At 37.3% G+C, this 23,211-nt stretch overlaps 3 protein-coding genes across 6 annotated transcripts; all 3 read right to left on the minus strand.

Annotated features, from left to right (window-relative positions):
• On the minus strand, positions 1,718-11,581 carry LOC109832662 (UBP1-associated protein 2B-like). 4 transcript variants are annotated; one of them, XM_020400058.1, is made up of 2 exons: positions 10,166-11,581; positions 1,718-3,060 (listed from the first exon to the last, which is right to left on the minus strand). In XM_020400058.1, exon 1 carries the CDS (start codon positions 11,453-11,455, stop codon positions 10,520-10,522), a length of 936 nt encoding a protein of 311 aa, XP_020255647.1. In that variant the 5' UTR covers positions 11,456-11,581; the 3' UTR covers positions 1,718-3,060; positions 10,166-10,519. The 4 variants fall into 4 exon arrangements, with proteins under 4 accessions (XP_020255647.1, XP_020255646.1, XP_020255645.1 ...); XM_020400057.1 differs by lacking the exon at positions 1,718-3,060 and adding an exon at positions 6,285-6,642; XM_020400056.1 differs by lacking the exon at positions 1,718-3,060 and adding an exon at positions 6,285-6,629 and having other exon boundaries at positions 10,161-11,581.
• LOC109832663 (pentatricopeptide repeat-containing protein At4g18520-like) lies at positions 12,497-14,785 on the minus strand. The gene has a single exon (XM_020400060.1). The coding sequence runs from the start codon at positions 14,533-14,535 to the stop codon at positions 12,718-12,720; it is 1,818 nt and encodes a 605-aa protein (XP_020255649.1). The 5' UTR covers positions 14,536-14,785; the 3' UTR covers positions 12,497-12,717.
• LOC109832664 (alkylated DNA repair protein alkB homolog 8) lies at positions 17,422-22,048 on the minus strand. Its single transcript, XM_020400061.1, has 3 exons — positions 21,963-22,048; positions 18,766-20,283; positions 17,422-17,769 (listed from the first exon to the last, which is right to left on the minus strand). Exons 2-3 carry the CDS (start codon positions 19,779-19,781, stop codon positions 17,685-17,687), a joined length of 1,101 nt encoding a protein of 366 aa, XP_020255650.1. The 5' UTR covers positions 19,782-20,283; positions 21,963-22,048; the 3' UTR covers positions 17,422-17,684.

Below are 23,211 nucleotides of genomic sequence, written 5' to 3' on the forward strand. Positions count from 1 at the left end.
TAACATGTAGATGCCATCATCTAGGCATCATAAAAATTAAAAAAAAAAAGAAGGAAAGAAAATAACATCAAGTTTCATCATTCTTGCTGTCCCTGCGGTGATACCAAGCTCTCCATGTACCTCATTAAAAAAAAATTCAGCATCTCCATACTTAGTGCGGAGTTCCTGACAAGGTTATTTCGATATACGTACCTGTGGCAATGATATCTTCAGAGAGAGAGAATTGCAACTGCGTCGAGGGTCGTGCTTCTCTTCTTCCTTGTTATTCTTATTTCTTGCTCTTTCTCTTTCTCTTTTTTCTTCCATATTATTGTGTACGTAATATGTTTCTATAGATTTTCTATTCCCATTAGAGATAAAACTTGGTTCTAGTTATAGGATCAGTAGTCTCATTTTTTGAATAGGACTTATTTCTTACCTTAGATTCTAAACAAACTCGTAAGGGATAGTTGGCTCCAAGATGTATGGTTTCGAATTAGTTGGAACTTCACGTACAAGCGATTCAAGGGCATGCAACAAGCACAATTAGATTCAAATTAATTTAAATGGGCTATGTCCGTAGATTTTAGCCCGCAGACATCTCTGAGATAATTGTTCCATAAGTATTAATACAATCAACATGAAACTATTAATACAATCGGCATCACAAGTTTTTTTTTCTCTTTTTCCCTTCACATAATAACAGTAAGCGTTTCTTCCCTCTCTCCCTGATTAGAGCAGGCTCCTTTACAAGCTAAGTCCCCGTCCCCAGAAGCGTGAGGGCAATCGATTTCGCATACAATAAACCGCTCGCCACATTTGAACACGCAATCAAAATATGACGAGGGTCGACGAGGAGGATACGGGGGCGACGGCGACGGCGGAGCTCCAGTACCTGGTGACTGTGCACGTGCACAGGCCACGAGCACAAGCATGAACATTACCCTGCAGGTAATTTGTTGCCATCGTGAGGTGAGACTTTTTTTTTACGAAATCGCCGGGAGTAAACTTGAGATCCCGTTTCGATCACGCATCTCTGAGACCGGCTCCGGGCGCATGCATGATCCATTTGTCTCCCTACTACTTCACACATCAAATTCATGTGATGCTAAATCAAATAACATTTAAATCAAGCACCTGAATGCATGTCTTCACGATCAAAATCACTACTTAAAAGTACTAAAAAATAACAGCTCAGGGGAATGAGCTACTGAAGATGGAAAAAAAAAAACTACAGGAGAACATTTAAAGTAAGAATATAACAAACTATGATAAAACGATGACACGAAAGTACTAATTCTCCCTGCCTTTTCAATTTTCCAAACAAGATGCTTCGTAAACTATTTGAACGCTTCGTAAACTGTTTGAACTGTTTGTATTCTTTTGCTACATCAATTTTTGTATATTAAACAAATCCGTGCATGACACGGGCCTAAAACTAGTAACAAACTATGATAAAACGATGACACGAAAGTACTAATGATAAACTGAGCAAGTTGAAGTAAAAATATGAAAGATATATAATAAGTGAAGATCCTACCAATTCTAACTTTTATATCAAGCCATTGTGAATCATTTTCACCTCCCATCTTTTTGGAAGCTCTGGTAAATATTGATCTATACGCCTTCTGCTTAGCACCAAAACAATAATAACAACAACAACAAAAACCTTTAACCCAAAATTTAGTCCATGTTTATTTTTTGTCCCGGGGACTTGGAAGTATTGTATTCCGCGAGCTATAATACACTGGGACTAATCAATATTATTTTAAACCAATCCAATGTTTGTTTTCACGGGGACTAATCAATATTCAGTCTATATAAAAATAGTTCACACTAGTGAGTGTGTTTGTTTCTAGGGGGATTATGACAATTTAGACTAATGTCATCCGTAATGACCCTTTTGTCCTCAAGTCAACTAATATTGTATACGATGAACTACTACATATTTATCCGGACAGACCAGCCTGTATCCACGAACCACCCTAATACACTGCAACCCTGGAAAACCAACCGCTCCCGTCCCCTGCATCGCGTTATACCCATCCAGCACAGGTTGCACCTATACCCATCCAGCACAGGTTGCGCCGCCTTATCAGAAGAGGATAGGCAGCAGGATTGCGTTCTGCCATTTCTCGTGGAGGGCTTTCAGGTCTGGGATGACGATACCATTGATGGATTTTCTTTGTTGAAGACGATCTGATTTTTTACTTTTTCCAATAAATTTGGGGTTTCCCCAATTATCAGGGCTTAGCAGTTTACAACAATGGTGTAGGACCCTAAACTTCACACAACTGAGACAAGAACCGTCGTTTCATCCAAACATCTCTTCTTCAATTTCTGCAGCCACCTTCACATTCAATTTCTGCAGACACCTTCACATTCAAAATCCAGTGGATATCATCACAACTCTTTAAAAGAGATTCTACAATTTACAGCCTACAGATCAACTTTTGGCAGAGAACAAGAAGCTGAAGGAGGACCCTCCCCTAGAAAATCATCACACGGGCTAAGAACAAAATAAGGGTGCTATCGATGTAATTGTTTCCCCGACCCAGATTCCTGAGGCACTGGCCATTGATTTCTTCCTCGGTGTTCAGACATCCAATACAACCACAAACAACAGTTTGAACGTTGAATGTTCTGCAGATATATGGAGCTTTTTTGTCCGCGCATATAGAGATAAAGACTCATCTCCCAGGCCATTTCGTGCACAAACTGGAGACCATGGCCGTCGATGTGACTGTATTTCTCCTTCGCATGAGATCAAATACTAGTCTACGATCAGAAATATTTCCACAATTCAAAATACATTGTTGCCAAAGAGCTCCCACAACTACATCTTCTTCAGACATACCTTTGGCTACAGCACCGTGACGAGGAAAATCGATCGCAGCATAGATACGCTGGTAAAAAGCAAAACTTTAACATCTGAACCTCTTGCAGAAGCAGCAGAACAACTCACCCTGACAACTTCCCCACTAATCAAAATACAAGGCCGAGCACGTATTTCCGTTCACCATTTTTGCATTTAACGATGTTAAAAATATATCAGAATTTTCCCCCACCATCTTATCTATCCTGCAGACATCTTTAATGGTCATTGCATAGTACATTTCCATTTATAAATTCAAGAACAGATAAGGTAATTGTATACTTGATGCTTGACTTCCAAATAATAAAATGAAAAGGATAAATGAGCAACATGTCCACAAAAATCCAATAGGGCTTAATTTTTAACAAGCGATACAGCCTAATAATACCATCTGAAGAAATCACTGCAAATACACTGGTGACTTCATTTGTTTCACATCCATGATTAAATTTCTTCAACAAAGTCTAGGCTAGGACGACATAGGCAACATGCTCAAGAATAAAGAAAGTTAAGCTAAGAAGAAAAAAATTCAAATCATGGAAAAATTGAGGAGAAGATATATTAGAAAGATAAAGGTCGCTGAGTGTGAGTAAACAAAGAGCCACCACTATAAGTTCACAAACCAGATAACACCTTTAATTGAAGCCTAATTTTGTATACTAATTAAAAGAATTTTGTTGATTCTTCAGAGGGCCAAGAAATGAGGGAGAATGAGGAATTCAATAAAAGTTTCAAAAGAGAAGAAAGTACCCTCATCTCGGTTAGACATATTTTGCTTTATGGTGAAATGCAGATAGTTAATTAATAAAAAAATAAAAGAAGAAAATAAAATGAGGACCTTATAGGTTTCCCATATATTTAGTAAAATCAGATAAGGTTAAACAAGAGTGGGGAGTAAATATAACCAACACGAGAACACGATAAGGACATCATGGACACAAGTAACACAACATAGACAGGAGGCATGAGAAATTTGTAAAAGAAAAAAAGGACAGAGCAGTTTGGATATCATATCTCTGTATGTGGATAAGGCATAACAAGAACTACAAGTGCCAGCTATAGTATGATCAGGGCAAATCTATGCTGCACAAATAGGGGTGTGGGTGCAAACATGGACAAGGATAGTAAAAGGATATGGGGACACTGCTATATACACATTAAAATCAATTATCTATATGAGATCGATATTGTTTTTCATTCACATGTAATGAGGACTAAGATCCTTATACCATTGCTATGTTTCTTTTATTGATTAGATTATAAAATGAAAAGCGACTCATATTTGAATTAGATACCCAAACAACCCTTTAAAATCATACTTATGAACTAGGTATTGCTAAAACTAACCTGTCCCTAGTCCAATGAGTTGCATAGATTTGAGATGGACTGTACGCTATACATTTAAGAAGTGAATAACGAGTTTTTTGAACTAAAACATGTGTTATATAATTGAGTACACATCTGGATAAATGTATGTATATATCCAATAAGTGTCTGAGGAGTGCCGGACATGGACATGGATACAGGAGCCTAGATGAAGTGTCTGGATGACCTAGGGGCAAATCGATAATCACTTAATTAAATTCAAGTCAATTTAACATGGTTCATCGAGATCCTTGGCGATAGGTGATAAAGGGTTAGTCTCTTGAGAGGTCACCTCACACGCTAGAACTGGACAAACTAGCAACAAGAATGAAAAGTTTTAACAAGGACAAAATGTGTTAGCTAATACTATAGTAACCAAAGCTTGTGATATGCAATACAGGAATCAGTCATGAAAGAACTGAGAGCAAAAAAAACCCTGCAACTCAACCAAACATATATAACAAACATAATCATCAATATAAACGAATAACTCAATACTGCACATACTTGAGTTAACATTCTTTATGTGATTCTTTTCTCCAAGTATATTTGTTAGAGCTGGTCACAAATAAGCACAATGTAGGAACCAGTCGTAAAAGAACTGAGAGCAAAAAGAATCCTGCAATTTACTAGTCTTTACAATTATTCTGATCACTCATCAATCAAATATGAATGAACTTCCAATGTTCTTTGAACATTCCCCTTAAAAATTTGAACTGAAAGCATGATTAAATTCCGGAAGACCTAGGGTCTAAAGAATTTGCCAAGCCTGGTCAATTTCAGGATCTGAAAACTTCATTTTACAGTTGGATATCTTGTGTTTTATGTACTAAATTTACAAGATGGAAAAATTAAACCAATTTTTAACAGAACCAAAAAAACCTCACAACACAATGGTTCATAGACAGCCAAGCCAAGACATGATTTCAAAATATAAGCAATAAAAAAAGGTTGTGGTTGCAGTAAAATCTGTACAGTTTGTTAATAAAAGGTTCTGTAAATACAATTTCAAACATAATCAACCAAAAAGGCATATTTGTTCATTTCCACGGAATGGTAGCTGAATCACATCTTCAGAAATCCTATGATTCAGAAGACAGTGTTAAGAAACCCACTTCTGCAGATGTAATGTAATAAGCAGAACTTGCAGGTATGAGCGTATTGTGGGCTCACTAAGATAGAAAAAAAGATGGATGATATAGAACTTTGTTGAAATTTTAGTATGAAAGTTTCAAGCGAGGTTAGGAGTTCTGGAAAGATATCAAAGTAAAAAATAATGACATTTTCATATAGCAGCTTAGCAGGACAGTTAAAAGATTAGGTTAGCAAAGACACCATCAAGCTGGTTAACACGAAGCTTTAAACTTCATTAATTGTTATGGAAGAGCTTAAGAGGAACATGAGGAAAGTTACTGAAGGCAGTTCCATGTGACAGGTAAGTCGCAAGTTTTAAGGAATCCTTCAATAAACATAATGAGAGGACTTGTCTCCCCCCCGTTTTGGGGGAGGCCAAACTATCCACCTTATACTCCAGAAAGAGAACAAAAATAACTGTAAATAAATTTGGACAATAAAGTGTGTATTCAGTTGCTCGTTCATTAAAGTAAACATAAAAACATTTGAATGGATAAGAGAAAATAGTACCATGACCAAAACCAATGCATAAGGATTAGGGAAATAATAGAATTAAATCAACTAGAATCCCAGAATTAAATCTTGGAGGCAGACAAATAACAAAAAATAAAATTAAATAAAAGGATCAATGTTAGACTCAATATTATTTATATCAGGCCATACACAAAACCTTACAAGAATAAGAAGAAAAATGCCATGTTTCTAACACAGAAAATAAAGAACATCAAAAAGAAAGAAACCCCCCGAGGCAATAAAGAACCTATGTAAAATTCCTACAAGGTAGCATGAACCATGTTAAGGGAAACAAAATCCTGTTCACAATAACTGAACGGAAGCCGGCAGCAAAGGGTAGAAATAAAAATAAAATAAAAATAATTAACTGTGCAAATAAGCTTAAATACACCAAAAGATAGAAGGGAAGATAAGAAGAGATCAAATAATGTAATAAAATCAACTTAAGATAAAAGTATATCAAACTTGAACATCAAGGAGGAGTATATAACACTAACAAATGGGCAATGATATCAGATAGAAAGTAACCATAAAGCTCACACTAAACTTATATGTTCAAAAAAGGGGAAATCTACAAGTTCAAAAAAAGGTACAAGTTGACCCTAGATAGAACACATGACATGGATAACATTTAAAAAACAAGCGCTTAAGACTTCTTCACGAAGACGCCTTCCAAGATCGTGATTGAAACAGAAGAAAGCTTCCTCACAAACAATGTTGTAACATTCATGAAAGGTCTCTCATTTATCCTGCTTCATTACATCTGCAATAAGGGACTGAAGAATGTTAATCTACATTAGGGGGGAAAACCCTCTGAAGCCTTCAAAAGTTAATGGTGGATTAAAATCAAGATGAAATTAAAAGGGAAAATTGAACAGATGCCCAAAAGAGAAACACCAATATATGCAAAATCAAAATAACTCTTTAGAAATTCGAAGTATAAAAAAATAACAACCATAAAGGAATGATTAACTAAAGATGAAAATTATATACAACACCAGAAGAGAACATTTAAAATAAGATTATAACAAATTACTGTAAAATAACGAGAAAAGTATTAACAATAAAACAATAAAGTAAATTAAAGTAAATATGAAGAATAAAAAGTGTAGGTCCTATCAATTACAACTATGAATCTCGCCAAATAATGTATTTCAGTTTCAACTACTAGGAATCATGCCATTGTGAATCATGAGCCAACTATTCATCCAAAAAGAGTAAGTTCCTTCAGTACACACTACCTACATCTGAATACTTTCGTTTCTCCTTCCTAAGAAATTTCAGATCATCTTCATCTATTAGGCATTCTGCTTTCAACAAGCTGCTTTCCACAAGCCTATATTCCTACCTGCGAGGGGTCATACAATGATTACTCCCCTTTTAATTTTAATGTTTTTCATTTTAAAGAGATTAATCTTTCTTTATTCAGTACTAGTTCTACTGATTTAGCTCAATGCTTGGAATTGTCAAATCTCTCTGCATATAAAAGAGACGGTGTAATCCACAGATACATGCAATTAAAAACTACTTGTCATGCTCATAATAGTTTCTCTGATGTTGATGGCTGAGCAGCTGACAGTGAACCTCAGCCTCACGGTAGTTGTAAAAAAAATCCAATCGTTATATAGCATAAGCGTTTTTGCTAGTACATTCTACTACACATGTAAAAAGAAAGTAGTATAGCAAAGAATTCAAAAACTAACAATTTTGAACCCTTTTTTCACAAAAATCTTTGCCAGCTGTGCAACTCAAAAGATCTCCAAAAAATAATGAAGAAGAACTAGCCCTAGTGATCAAATAAATTTCCCATGTACAACTCATACATTCTTCAAATCTACAATTTTCTAAATAGTTACTTCTAAGAGGACTTCATATAGGTCATTCACGTAGATACTACAGCATTCTACATGAACAATAATCACATGTATCATGTGTATGCTAACTTCCAATTTTATCCAACCTAGAATCTCCTAATTTATCTCATCTAAAAATCGTTTTCCTCAAATTATAACACTTAAGAGTCTTCTTTCATATTCTAATTCCATCAGAACTTGTCCCAAAATGTTCCAACTTCTACAAAATGAACACCAAGGAAAGGAACAAAGTAATGACAGTTCAAATGTTGACCACTTTTAGTCTTCCATATGATGACTGAAATCCTAACCTGGTCAGTCATTTTGCACATAAAAGAATTCCAGATTTAGAAGATTGTGAAGTGAGTTATGTTAAAAAGGTGAGAGACTGATTCAACGTGCCAATTTATGACAAATGGGATCAAAATGTACAAACTTGGCCAAATCAAATCCTCCAGAGCCATATTGTTGACCCTTTCAAGATAATATCAGCAGTTGGAAAACAACAAATGTAAGAAACTTCTAGAGGATAATAAACATGGAAAACCTATTCTTGACTTTTAGGCATTTTCTTCCCTCATCAAATGTACTAATAGACAACACAGGCCAAGAGCACTTTGCAAACATATAATTTCAGATACTTGTAATCAAAATCTGCATACTAACAAAAAAAATTGCAATTATGTCCTAAATTTAGTCAGATTATTATTAAGATACTAGTTCAACTATTTTTATATGAAATGTTGAACATGTGATAATTAAAGTTTATTGTTTCAGACATTGCAGAAGCATAGTCAGGAAGAAATTGAATTGCATGTGGTTAGCATTGCAGAAGCACAGTCACGATCTACAACATTGAAAAACCCTAACCACACACAATTCAATTTCTTTCCTTAAGTTGCTTCTTCCATATCTAAATCTATAAACTTCAATTATTACAAGCTCAACATTTCTTATAAAAATGATTGAATTAGTATCTAACAAGAGTCTAACTAAATTTACATCTAATAATAGGGTACAGAATTTGTTGCAATATTCTGTATCAGTCTGCACATTTTGATTATTAAGATATGAAATTCCATTTTAAAATATTCTTTGTTACTTGTCTATTAACGAGTTTGATGCAGGGAGAAAAACATCTAAAAGTAAATAATATCGTTTTCATGTTTATTGTCCTCTAAAATTTTCTTGCATTTGTGAGCACCAATTCATGTTTTTTAAGTCCTTATATGTCGTTCAGTGTTTGGCCATTCGGAAGTTCAACAACTAAAATATTGACATGTCTCATTTTAAGTTATATCTATTATCTACACATTTCATATTATGCTATGTTTTGAATCCACCCCTTCCAGTTGCAGAACAAGAAGGGTTCAACTTGTTTGGCTTGTTAACTCAAACAAGTTCAAAACTAAAAACCCAAGATGTATATAGGACAAATTTTTGAAAACAACCCTTTTGAGAAATTAATGAGCAAAATCAACATTTTCCCATAAAAATGAGCAAAATTGACCCTTTTTAACTATCGGTTGATTTTGCTATCGGTGTTTTTTTTAACTATACGGGACTACTAGTAGTCCCGTGTAGTTAGGGCATGCTAATCCACGATTAGCTAAAGATGAAGAATGGAGGTAATAATTACATATTTACATGTTCATAATTTTCTAGTTAGCATGCTAATTAGAGAAGGAAGTTACAATTAGCAAACAAATATACTAAAATACTAATTATTATTTCTTTTTTATAGGTTAAACATGAAAAGATGGAAAATGGATTAGCAACTAGCAAAAAAGAGTCTATTACATGATGTAAATATGTAATATGTAAATTATTTAAAAAAAAACAGAAGAAATAGTCTAGTACATGACACAAGTGTCAAGCGCACACGAAGCGCACCCTGCCTCCGGTGCGGGGCGCAATTGTCCTAGCACGCAGCGCCCCGTGCCCGGGGCGCGCGCCTCGATAACAATGCATGGACGTTTCACAAAAAACGTGCATGTAGTGCATAGGAAATGCACGGGACTGCTAGTCCCGTGCATTTTGATAGACTAGTCTCATGCATTTCTTGGAAAACAAGCGGAGCCTCTGCTTAAAACTTAGAATTGCTAGTCCCGAGTTTTAAGCAGAGACTCGGCCCCTTTCCCATGAAATGGATGGGACGGGACTAGTAGTCCCGTCCATTTGGTTGACATGGCTAATCGTGGATTATCATGCCCTAACTACATGGGACTAGTAGTCCCGTGTAATTAAAAAAACACCAACAGCAAAATCGATCATTTTCATCTTTAATTGTGATTAAAAGGGTCGATTTTGCTCATTTTTATGGGAGAATGTCGATTTAGCTCATTAATTTCTCAAAATGGTTGCTTCAAAAATGTGTCCATGTATATATCCTCCCTAGGACCCTAAGTTATAACACATGAATTAAACAATATCAACTTTACCATACTTGATATGACCTAAATCCTCCTAAAGCCCCTCCAGAACCCTTCCCGGACTGCCCACCCTGCATAGACGAACCAGCCTGATACCCTTGCAATCCCTGCATTGATGAACCCGCCTGATACCCTTGCATTCCTTGCAAGCCTTGAAATCCGACTCCTCCCATCCCCTGCCCTCCAAGAACATGCTGCGCTGCTGCTGCCCCTCCACCATACGGGGCACCTTTTGGGCGCTCCTCACATAGCCGCTGCAGCATTCACAACGCAGGTTCAGCCGCCGCAGCAGCCAATAACTGATTCTGCAGCAGCAGAGGGTTCTGCCCAGTTGCAAGATTCTGTGCGGTCTGCTGCCATCGCCGCCATCACCGACTGCTGTGTCGGCACCGCAGCTGAGGGATCATCGCCGCGACAGCGGGTACCACCGGCGAGACAGCGGGTACCGCCATCTGCACCTTCCCCATCTCATTTTTCGGCGTCGCCAGCTGGCAGTACAGCTGGCGTCCCTCGAACAACTTGTACGGCTCCTCCAACGCCTTCTTTGCATCCTCCGGAGTCTTGTAAACAAACAATGCGTACCCTTTCGACTTCCCCGTGGCTCCGTCAAACCCAAGGGGCCCCGACTCCAACACCCCAAACCTCGCGAAAAACTCCCTCAACCTCTCCACGCTAACATCAAAAGGCACATTGCCAACATAAATCTTCCGACCACCGTCGGGCTTGGGCCCACCCACGGACGACAGCTGACAAGTCGCGACCTTGTTCCCTATTCGCTTCTGTGGCTCTTTCAAGGCCTTGATCGCAGCGGATCGGGTCTTGAATAGAACAAAGGCGTAACCTTTAGCCCGACCCGTGTTCTTGTCGACGACAACGCTGCAGTCTTCAATCGGACCAAAGGGGGAGAAAGCTGCGGTTAGGGTTTCCTTGGTGGCGTCCCATCCGAGGCCAAAGACGAAGAGCTGGCGGTGGGAGACGTCGGAGTCGGCGATGGATCGGATTCGGGTCCTGAGTTCGGGATCCGAAACGGCCGCGTCGAGGAGGAAGGAGATGAGTTGGGGTTTGGTGTAGGGTTCGAGGAGGGATTGGATGCAGGTTGGGGAGGAGGGGTTGGATTCGGGTTCGGATCCGAAGGTGAAGGGGTTTTCGTCTTGGATAGGGTTAGGTTTTTTGGGCTTCTTTTGGTTCTTTTGTTTAGGGTTTTGAGGCTGGGACTGGGGTTTCGAGTGGGGTTTGAGGCCGAGGTTGCGCTTCTTGTTGCTGCGGTTGTTGGCGCGCTTTTTGGCCCCTTTGCCCTTCGCCATTGATGCCTTGTTTGGGGTTAGGGTTAGGGTTAGGGTTTCGAGGAGGAGACGAGAAAGGGGATTCTTTTTCCAGGATGACGATATGATAAATAGGACGATAGCAAATTAGTCACCCGTCTCCGAATTGTTGCGGAAAACGAATTATCTACGAACTTTTGTATTAATTTGATAATTACTTTTCAGAAAATAATTAGCTTATTATTACCAAATGGATTCATATTCACATTCAAGTTGAAAACCTTTTCTTTCTAACCTTAACGAGATTTATACCAGTACGGGTAACAGTTTTTCATCCGTAATAATTGTTGGGAATTATGGGGCACACAAATATTGCACACACCAAGAGAGTACAAGCACCGACACAAACACAAAGAGCTTTTCTTGATTTGAAAAATACGCCTACCTCTATTTTCACTATACTTTACAAATTACAAACTAGTACAATCAATACAAGTGATACAACCGGTACAAGTTTTGCACGGACGAAACTTAAAAACCCTCACATATTTCACATCTCAAAGAATCCGAGAACACCGATCACTCGAGAGCTCTAAGAGGCTACCATCACATCACTAACAGAACCCGAGAACACCGATCACTAAAGAGTTCTAAAACGATCCTCCCTCTTCCTATATCTCAACGCTAACAACACACACCCTTTTTATACACTCATACACCCTTTTTATATACTCATTGATGTATCATTTTATCTCCCTAAGCATTAGCCCATCATTTTATCTCCCTATGCATTAGCCCTTCAAACTTCTGCCCTTGCGTCTTCAATGTTGTCTAGCCTTTCGATCTTGTAAATGCCATGCACTCTTTATAATGAGATTTGGAGAAAATCCAACAATAACCAACAAGTATATTAAACTATTTAGATTTATAACCTTTCGTAAAATTATTATTTACATTCTAAAACTATCTTCTTCTTTTTTTGGCCCTCTTCTTCTCGCTAATATACGCGTTTTCGTGTTCTCAAAAACAAAAAAGTATATGGTTTTTTGTACATTAAGCATACTACATTGCCTTTGGAACAACTTTCACCAGAACATCAAAAATTACTTGTTAAATAGATCAGTAGCTTTACAATGTCTGATGTATCCTGTAATAATTGACAAGAAAGGTCTCAACAACATACAACAATTTGGCCAATTAAAGCACTGAACAATCCTCTATGACCTCAAACTTTACACTTGAAAAGCTCTCCAATGTATATCATCACAGCTGTCTAAGAGATTCTACAAGTTTCTACCAAGAGATCAACTTGGCAAAGAACAAGAATCTTCAGAAGGCCTCTCCTCCCACTGTAAATCTCCACATGAGCCAAGAACAGTTGACAGAACAAAATCATCGACATAAAACCCTTCTTTTTGCATCCGATACATAAGCTGCAGAGCCTCTCTACAATGTCCATTCTTTGCATATCCAACAATCATCGCCTTCCAAGAAACCAAATTCCTCTCAGGCATCGTCGCAAAAACCTTTGATGCGTCCTTGACACATCCACACCTCATATACATGTCAATAAGTGCACTTCCAACATAAACATTTGACATAGAGCTAGTTTTATTCGCTGAACCATGAATCCATCGTCCATACCGAATCTCTTCTCCTTTTGCGCAAGCTTTCAAAGCAGAGGAGTAAGTGTAAGGAGTCGGCATTATGCCTTCCCATAACATTTCTTTCAAGAATCTAAGCGAATCAGATTTGTCTTCCAGGGTATTGTGACCCGAAATCATCGCAGTCCATGAGATCACATCTCTTTCAGGCATGGATTCGAGAACTCTAGCAGCATAGGAGAACTCTCCACACTTGCAATATAACCAAATAAGGGTGCTGTCAATAAAATTGTTGCTATTAACTAGTCTCTTTAGCATCTGGGCATGGATTTCTTTACCAAGGTTGAGAGATCTCATATAGCCACAAGCAGTTAGAATACTAACAATAGTTTGACTGTTTGCAGATATATGAAGTGTCTTCATCAATTGGAATAGAGATATTGCTTCTTCTCCTTGGCCATTTCGTGCGTAGCCAGAGATCATTGAACTCCATGTGACTGTATTTTTCTTTGGCATGAGATCAAAAACTAGTCTAGCATCAGAAATTTCTCCACATTTCACATACATTGTTACCAAAGAGCTCCCAATAACTACATCTTCTTCAAACAATCCTTTCACTATAGCACCATGAAGTTGCCTACCGAATCGCAATGCTTTCTCTTCACCACAAGCCTTCAAGACACTACACACTGTAATTTCATTCGGACGAAAGCCTTGATGTTGCATTCTTGAGAAAACCGACAGGGCTTCATCAGTATAGCCATGTTTTGCGTATGCAGTGATCATTGTAGTCCAAGTAACAACATCACGCTCCGGCATCCGATCAAACGCACAAGATGCACCGAGTAAATCACCACATTGTGCATAGAAATATATTAGGGCACTATCAACTATCAAGTTACTCCAATTCCCTTTGAGAATACAGGCATGAAGCTGACTCCCAAGTTCGAAATCCAACCTATTGCCACACGACTTCAACAAGCATACAAACGTCAAGCTGTTAGGTTGGACTGAACTTTCAATCAAACCTTCAAAAATTTCAACAACTCCGTCATCGAGACCATGGTTAAGGTACCCGTTAAGCATCGTAGTCCAAGAAACCACATTTTTCTCAGACATTTCATCGAACACCTTTCTCGCGTCGTCCAGGCTGGAAAAACTCAAGTACCAACTGATCAAATTGTTGCCCACATAAGTTTCGGAGCCCAGTAAAGCTCTTATGAAAACTGCATGCACGCACTTGACTTCTTTGAGACTTGCACATGATTTTAGATGTGAAGAGACTGCTTTAGGATCAAGATTATGAAACGGGATCGGACCGGATAAATTGGCATCTGGGTTTTGGGGGAAAGACTGGATTGTTGAGATGTTGTTCTCTGGTTTTGTGGTGGCTAAATGTTGAACAAGATTCGTGATGGTTGTTTGGATTCTCTTTCTGGGTTTTCCCTTTACAGTGGATTTTTTGGGGAAGGATTGAAAGCGAGGGGTTGTTAGGGTTACGGAGGAGGATGACAGCATCGGGGAGGGCTGAACTAGAGTCTGAGATTGTGACGGCGATCAGCGAAGCAACTGCAGATTGAAGAAAGAATTTATGGGTTGAAACTGAATAAAGATCTTTGGGGATGCAACAGTGAGAAGGGAGCTGATTAGATTTTGGAGATTTTTCGGCAGTCGAGGGGAGCGAGCTTTGCTTAGCTCAGCTGCATTTGTCATTTTCTGAGAGGTTGCAGATAAAGATTTTTCTCAAATTGTAGTCGGCCGTTTTTTCTCCTTCCGTGGTAATTTGATTTCACAGTCAACTAGTTCGAACAGAGCATATCTATTTTATTTTATATTTTAAAAAATTTATTAGCCGCCAAAATAATAAAATATGATTTATATAACAATATAAAATTTGAACAATTACGACTTTCTTTAAATAAATAAATTATACGATGAAACTGTGTGTAAAAAACTGTTATAATTAACTATTATAGTTTGGATAATTATTATAATTTATTAAAATAATTATAATGTATTAAATAATTTCTTCTCTTTTAAATATGATAATATTATACATTGTATAATTATAATACTATCAGTAACTATATTTTAATTTCATAAATAATTTATTACACGTCAGTAAACAATTTACTAATTTGTATAGTTATTAAATTATAGTGTAATTTATTAATTTAAAAAATACTATTAAAATTATTATACAATCAGTACAATTACGATTACGATAGATACAAATTATTTTTCATATTGTTATCATAATTTTAAAAGGCTAGTAAGATGAAAGATAACAGATAGTACTCCATAAGAGGTAAAACCTAAAATCATAAGGCATAAGCCTAATGAATTTTTATTATTTTTTATTTTTTTAGAATTTTTAAATATTATATGAAGATAAATTACGGTTAAATTTCAAATTTTAAATTTCTATTAAGCAACATAATTAAATAATAAAGTAATAGTTTGACCCAAAGGTTCTGAAAAAGTAACGAACTGCGTAATAATAATAAGAGTATGGGTCTACACCCCTTTTTTCAACACTAAAAAATATGCAGTTAACATAGCTTTTGCTTTCAGAGATATAATCACATACTCTCATTTGGTTGACAACAAGAACATGGTGTCAGATGATTAGTTCTTAATTTTTTTTTTTAATGTTTGTTCTTGATATTGCTTGTAGATATTCTCTTCATGCTATTATATATTATTATTATTATTTTAATTTGAAGAAGCAGATAATTAACACAGTCAGTAACAAGTAAAAATCTTTTCTCTTACAGAAGAAGACGGTCATAATCATTCATTCTCTTGTATATATATGTACAAAAATTGATGAACCCAGACGCCAAAACAAAACAAAACTGATGAAATTAATCAACCTCACATTTTTGGACTCCTAACTAACTAATTAATTAAGGGGAGAACACCCCATCAAAAGCAGCCAACGCGAGGGGGCTCTTCGGCTCAAAAACCTCGAGCTTCTCTCCAACAGCCTCCGTCAACGAAGAGACCCCCTCTCCGACTTTGCTCCCGATCGCAGAGATCGCCATCGACGCCGCCTCCGCAAACTCCCTCTTCACCAGCTCGTCCCCCCTCTCTCTCCTCACGAACTCCTCCAGCACCCACATCGCAATATCAGCCATCAGCGATCGTATACGTATAGCTGTATAGGTTTTTATACGTAGCTGTATAGGTTTCTATTTCTTTTACTCGGATCGATGGTTGAGAGTCCGGTGCTTGGGATCGAGTGGGCTATTTATGCTCGTGCTTTGCCGCTAGCTAGTTTAAATAGTACGTGGATGGGTTCGATGAGACCGAGGTCAAATCTGTGGGCTCGTTAAATATCTTCGTGTTAACTTTGTGCTGATGATGGTAGTAGGCTTCCTATGATCTGTGGGCTTATTAAATAACTATTAATTTTTTATTGCGTTCAACGTTCTGATTAATTGTCTCGGGGATGGCCCACGCGCAGGGCTCGCACCCACAGATATTCAATTGTACCCTAAGTTTGCATCTTACAAAGTTGGCTACTCTTTTTTTTTTTTAACTTTATTATTTAATATCCCTTCTTTGGAATTACGTTACGAGAAAGAAAATGTATGGAAATTTTGACAAAGAGTTTTGCTACAGTGACCTAAAATATGGGATTAACAGGGGAACATGTGAGGTGTCCCCTCCTATTGCACAATGAGCTGGCCATCATTAATGATGGTCAGCTCATTATGGGTGGCACTAGGGGCATACTCACAACCACAACCTTAACCACACACCTTCTCTCATTTGATACAGTGCACCGGGTCAGATTTTAAAATTTTAAAATCCCAAGTGAGATACGGTATACTGTAGCAAATGAGAGAGGGAGTGTGGTTGAGGTTGTGGTTGGGGGTGTGCCCCTATCATTTTCCTATCAGATTTTTAAAATTTTAAAATCCCCGCTCATTGACTCCGTTTGTAATTAGACTACTAATTAGTCGGGGTTGGCAACTCCGACTAATTAGTACCGTAATTAACTCAAAATGGGCCGATTTCTATAATTAAAAGTGGATAAAATGTTGTCTGTTTTAAAATATCAAAAATGTAGCCTGTGGGCCTTTGGATAAGAGAGTGCAGCATACTTTGGTTGGCTAGCGTATCGTGCAGCACTTTCCACATTTGCAATGGTGACCCATGATGCTGACTTATTAGAAGAGAGGTAAAATAATATGAATAATACCCCCTTAGGGACGCATGCATCTTCAAAGAGCAGAAGAGTCGGAACAAAATTTCACTCACTCAAGGGGGTCTTATCTGCAACAATAGAGCGTTGTGCGATGGAATCCCACTAAAATTTCAGTGCAACGCCAGCTGAAAACCAAATCATTTCTTAATTAAAAAAACAGATGACTTGCATCGCATACATAGATCACAGATGGGAACTCATCGTATCACAGGATATGACCTCTTATTCGCCAAAAATAATAATAGTAGTAATAATAACACTGAACCGATACAACTCGAAGCAAATTTATAGGAATTGATGTCGTCGTAAAAATAACCAACGTCTGCAAAATAAACAACACGCTGAGCCAAAACAACTCAAACAACCCAGGTATCAGCGTAGTGTTTTAGAGTTTTCCATGTATATGAAATACAAACACATCCTCTCAGAAAGGGAGGGGTTTATTGATGGATCAGATCTTCTGGAGTACGATGCACCAGTTGGATTTATCATAGAATTGATCCAAAATTGCAGCGTTATCTATACCGGTTACTAACCTACAAAACAACAAAGAAAGGGAAGCAAACATGAGACATTACCAGTTTGCCGAAACATGAGAAAAACATTAAGAACAGAAAAATGTTCGACGAACTACAAACGTCAGAAAGCAGCGCAGATTAAGTTGCAACTCAAAACCATATAGATTAGAAGACTGTGGTTTAACAACTAAACTACAAATTATGATAGCCTTCCAACATGAGTGGTCAGGCTTATAGGTAACGGTAGGTTAACTTATACATTCTGATTTACCATTTTTCCAAGGACATAAGACTTGATGATCTGAGTTTGATGGGTGGTGGAATTGAAACAACTAAACACCAGAGTATTATATTCAAGTACAGCACACATTTTAGCAGCGAAAACATAGAGATAAGGGACCTGATTGGAGAGGATCTGGATCCGTGTGTGCTATAATGTTTTTTTATCTACATCTGGATGAATTTGGTAACCAATGGGATTATGGGCCTAGACACCTCAAAAAGTGCAAATTACTGCGGTTTCATACTTGATAGGCTTACATAAATAGTAGCATCTCTGGAGTTAAGGTCTCCAGAAGACCAATAACTAAAAGAAGCAAGTTCGCAGCACAAAGAAAATTTTCGCATAGGAAAATGGATGAGAACATCATGGATCACGCACAAAAGCTAAAGAGAACTAACCTCTCTTAATAAGGCTAATTCATAAGGATATAAAAAGTGATAATAACTGCACTTTTTAAATATTAAAACTTCCAATCCATCCAGGAAATTGTGAACTCACTGGCAAAGATTTCACCTCTCCTCTCCTTTTTAATTATCATGGTGTGTTATTGCTACTGTTGAAGGAGTTGACTCATGGGCATCAGTTTATATAGTACTCAAGGATTCCTTAAAAGTTGACTTCTCATTGGCAAATCAACAGAAGAAAATAGAGCAAGTATAAAATAGAAAAGCCATAAAGCTAAATTACGCAGCATTTTTCAAGTAATTAAAATTCTAGAGCCAGAGACATACCTCTCAAGTTCACCTTCAGCAAAGACATGATAGTATCGGTTATAAACCATGGCTCCTTTTGTATCATCCTTCTTTGCTAGGCCATTCGCAAGGGCAGAAGCTGATGCACCACCAATTTCAGCACGATGATATGGTAAATGCCAAGGAACAAAGTACTCTTGGTTAGTTTTAGCCTTCCCCTCATCAGTCGCACCATTTTCTCTCACGCTAGATAAAGCTGAAGGAGTCTTCATGGGTTCATCTTTTACTTTACCATCAACAGCTAGTTGAATTTTTTCATCAGTTGATAAGTTAGTCTCTGGGATGCTTTGTAGAGTTACTGTTGAAGAATTACGAACTCGAGGACTGCTTGGACTTATCCAGCCTTCATTATACTTCTGAGAAAGAGGTGTCCATTTTGTGAGCAAAGAACGGTCTTCTTGTTCTACAGCCCACACCGTAATTAAAACAAGACCTCCCTTTTTGACAACTCGAACTAATTCTTCCACAGCTTTCCTTCTCCTACTTTCTGTGCTCAAATGATGCAGAACAGCAATAGAGATAGCAGCATCACCATAATTACTTCTATAAGGAAGATTAACAGCATCTGCAACCAAAACCTCATGCCCTCTTCTAGCACAAATATCAATCAGTGGAGGACTAATGTCACATCCTATGTAAAAACAATCTGAATTAAATCCCAAGTACTTCCCATTTCCACAACCAGCATCTAAGACAATAGAACCGGGGGTTACAGAGTTTAGAAATCCGGCAACTTTTGGCCATTTAGCAAATCGTGTTGCACTGAAATGGGGAGCAATGGCATCATAAACACGATGCACATATTTCTTTTCAATTTCTGGAGTAGCTTTAACACTTGTGGAAAGTTTGTCTTCATCAGAAGTTTTTGTATTGACAGTTTCAGACTTCCGAGTTAATTTTAGAGCAGAAAGGTTTGGAATTGAATGAAATCCTTGTTCAGTGCTGATGTACTTCACAGCTGACATGATGTTATAAGGTGGGGAACTCACTCTCATCAAAGCCCACGCTAAGCCTAATGTTCTCTATGGACAGATAATTACTTCTTAAACCTTCAGTCACTCCTTAAATATATTTCTCCTTAAAATTTAGTTTTTTTCCTGTTCACTGGTTGATTTGCATCGAACCCCTTTAATCATTCTTTAAGGAAATCTTTCATGTTTATTTAGAGTCCTCATATAACCACTTGCACACCCTAAACAGTTGGTATAAAGGCTTTGTTGTTGTAGTTGTTTTTTTGTTGTTGTTGTTGTCGTCGTTGCATGTAACCTCTTGTACTGATGTTACTTGAGCAGAGTTGAGCAGAAACAATATTCATAGCACTGATGGAATTCCAACAGATGGAATAATGTTCTGAAAAGCACTTCCCATGGTTGCACCTTCAAAAACTTGACACAGTAGCAAAGCAACTCATAAACAGCTTCTGTAAAAACTCGTGATTTGCCTACCTCTAAAGCACCGTGAAGGCATGCAATTTAAAATGCTATCATGTGAATAATTCTGCAAATAAAAATTGATATCAAACTCTTGAGAGAAATTTACATATGTTTTACACACAAAAAATGCATTAAGTATCAAAACAGCAGAAATGGTTATCAAAATATGTTAATATGTTAAGAATCTAACACCCTACTTAGCATCAAGAAAGTAGCCAGCTTAGACATGATACTGCATCAAAGGAAAGCATAGCTGAGCAAAAGTAAACATTAAAATTTTTTGCTAAAATACAGAATATCATCATCCAAATAATTCTGCAAACAGACACCAATATCAAACTTCATGCGATTTTTGTATGCCTTCCACACAAAAATTGACATCAAGAAGTGATAAAAACAGCAGAAAAATTGCTCTGTCCAAAGACGGCTTAAAAAAATTTAAAGAGTAGATTGAAATTCTAACATCTTATTTAGCATCAAAATTGCCATCTTGGTCATGCATTTGCATCAAAGAGAGCATGGTTGTGCGAAGGTAAAAAAGAAAAATTATTCGGCTTGCTTGAAATTCTTTAAAACCAATCAAGCTTGAGTCCAACTTATTTCTAAGCAATTTACAGATTTATTCCTTCAACCCTCATACATATCAACCCAAAAGATAGTTTCTTAATATTAGTAACTAATGCTAAATGAGATCTTATGTCAGCCTTGTTTATTTGTTTATATCCAATCTTCAATCCAACAAATAATATTCCTCAACAAAAAAGATATATCTTATTTCATGACAAATTTCTAAGGAATAGAGTTACAAAAACCTAACAAACAATTATATCCAATGACATGTTTTCTGGTGTACAAACTGAGCCTAGTTATGCTGAAAAATGATTGAGATTGGTCCTAATTTGCTCATGGTCACAAAACAAGAGATATAGTCATTCAGACAGTTAAAAAAAGGAACTTGTTTCACAATAAAAAAGGAACTTGTTTCACAATCAATAGTGTGGGTTTTGTTTAACTGGATCGAATAGACTCAAAAAAGGCAACCAGATTTAGGGCTTTTAAAAATTAAATCAATCATAGGTGAAAAGTAAAATTCCCAAAAAAAAAAAGGCTCAAACTTTACCAAATAATTCTGAAAAGAGTACAAAAAATGATCATCTGTTAAAAAAATACAGCAGGGGGGGGGGGGCATTTTTTTTTTTTTTGGGGACCATTTTTTTTTTTTTTGCTCTAAACTGTAAACTCAGACCTCATATCAAGATCGTATGTTCATTGGATTCATGCCAACAGAAATTTTCAGTTAAAAACCCAAAATAACTTTGATCGAAGGAATTTAAATTCGTCAAAGGTTCAAGAAATTAAATCAGAGTAAGGATAAAAAAGGCGTACCTTTGCAGATTAAAACAATCATAAAAATCAAAAACAGGTGGGGGGTAAAGCAAAATAAACTAAAATTTCTTATCCATTCCCCAAAAAGGCTCACACTTTACCAATTAAATTCGAAAAGATTCAACCTTGCTGCTCAAATCAAATGATCTGCAGCATGATTATCATACTATTGGATAATTGTCAGTACAAAATCAAAAGTTTAGACGGGGAGAAGACCAGATCTTTTTCCTCAGATGTTCAATGGATTCATACAAGCAGAAATTTCCACTGAAACCTCCAAAATAATTTTACGAAAGGACTCTAAATTCAACAAATATTCAAGAAATTTAATCAGAATACAAGGATTAAAAGGCGTACTTTTGGGAGCGATCGACGGAGATCGACGGAGACAAATATTACGGCTGGCGGACGAGGTGCCCGAGTCTTAAGGGTTTCAATCGTATTATATAGCCTGTATCCCCTTAATCGGGTCATACCCGCATCCGACCCGTTAAATAATTGGTCTGCCTACGTTGACCCGTTTGGTACCCGTATCTTTTTATGTAATGTGACATGCAGGTTTTTTTCTTCTTCCATCTTTCTTAAATCCAAAATGATAAATAAGATTTTGACTCGTTGTAGAATACAGGGTTATATAATAACAACCTGTAGTTTTTATGTGATACCTTAAGATTTAGCCTCATAGCGGATATTAATTTGAGTGATTGAATGATTTAAATGATGGGTCTTGAGAGCCAAGTGTAACATTGATTAGTCCATTTTAACAGCGGATCCAGCCAAACCATGTGTTGTACTCCGTGGGTCCTGTGACTTACATCGCGCCAGCGGACTCGCGGGCCCAGGACATGACATTCTACTACCATTTTTCTTGTTGAGGCTCGATAATTATTTATGTCATTTAATAACATCTACCGTCCTACACCTCCTTCACTCTGACAGAATATGAACCGTCTCAGAACGGCTAGTATACAAGCTAGTGAGATTTTTTCTGTCACGGACACTGCAAATCATTCCGGAGCCAAGCTCCGACCCAATTTTCAATAACATCTATACAAACCTTGACAAAATCAAAGTCATTAAGAGCATCTGCAGCAAGCTCCCACCACACCTCCTAAGGTTGAGCTGGCGGTGGGAGCTTGCTGGAGATGCTCCACCAAGCTCCCAAGGGAGCTCCTTGGGCTAGCGTGGTACAAAGCCTAGGGGCTTGTACCACGGAGCTCCCAAACGCTCCACAAATTAGCTCCCAAGCCATTTTTGGGAGCTCCCAAACCATTAAAAAAAATTCTTTTTACAAAAAAAACCCTTACCTTTGTACCCTTCGGAAATAGCCGTTTAAAATTTAGTCGTTGATGATTTTTCAAAATTAACATGAACAGTAAATTAGTCGTTTAAAAATTAGTCGTTGGGATTTAAAAAATTGTCATGAACAGTAAGAGGAATTCTATAAATTCTCAATTCACTACACAAATCATTCCACATAACTCTCTCATAAAAAAAACTCTATATTTTCCTATCAAATTACAAATCTCATGGAACCCTCCCAAAACTTTTATTCACAACTCCTTACCGGTGAAGGATCGGCCTTCGGACTGTCGTTCTACACAGA

This window comes from Asparagus officinalis, chromosome 3 (genome assembly GCF_001876935.1).
Source record: "Asparagus officinalis chromosome 3, Aspof.V1, whole genome shotgun sequence".
Classification (NCBI taxonomy): domain Eukaryota; kingdom Viridiplantae; phylum Streptophyta; class Magnoliopsida; order Asparagales; family Asparagaceae; genus Asparagus; species Asparagus officinalis.

Bases quoted from the DNA above. Each gene is read 5' to 3' on its own strand.
- LOC109832662 (XM_020400058.1), bottom strand. From the start codon at position 11,455: ATGGCGAAGGGCAAAGGGGCCAAAAAGCGCGCCAACAACCGCAGCAAC.
- LOC109832663 (XM_020400060.1), bottom strand. From the start codon at position 14,535: ATGCTGTCATCCTCCTCCGTAACCCTAACAACCCCTCGCTTTCAATCC.
- LOC109832664 (XM_020400061.1), bottom strand. From the start codon at position 19,781: ATGAGAGTGAGTTCCCCACCTTATAACATCATGTCAGCTGTGAAGTAC. The intron at 17,770-18,765 runs GTATGTCTCTGG...GTTGTTTTGTAG, and splicing joins GCTGAAGGTGAACTTGAGAG to GTTAGTAACCGGTATAGATA.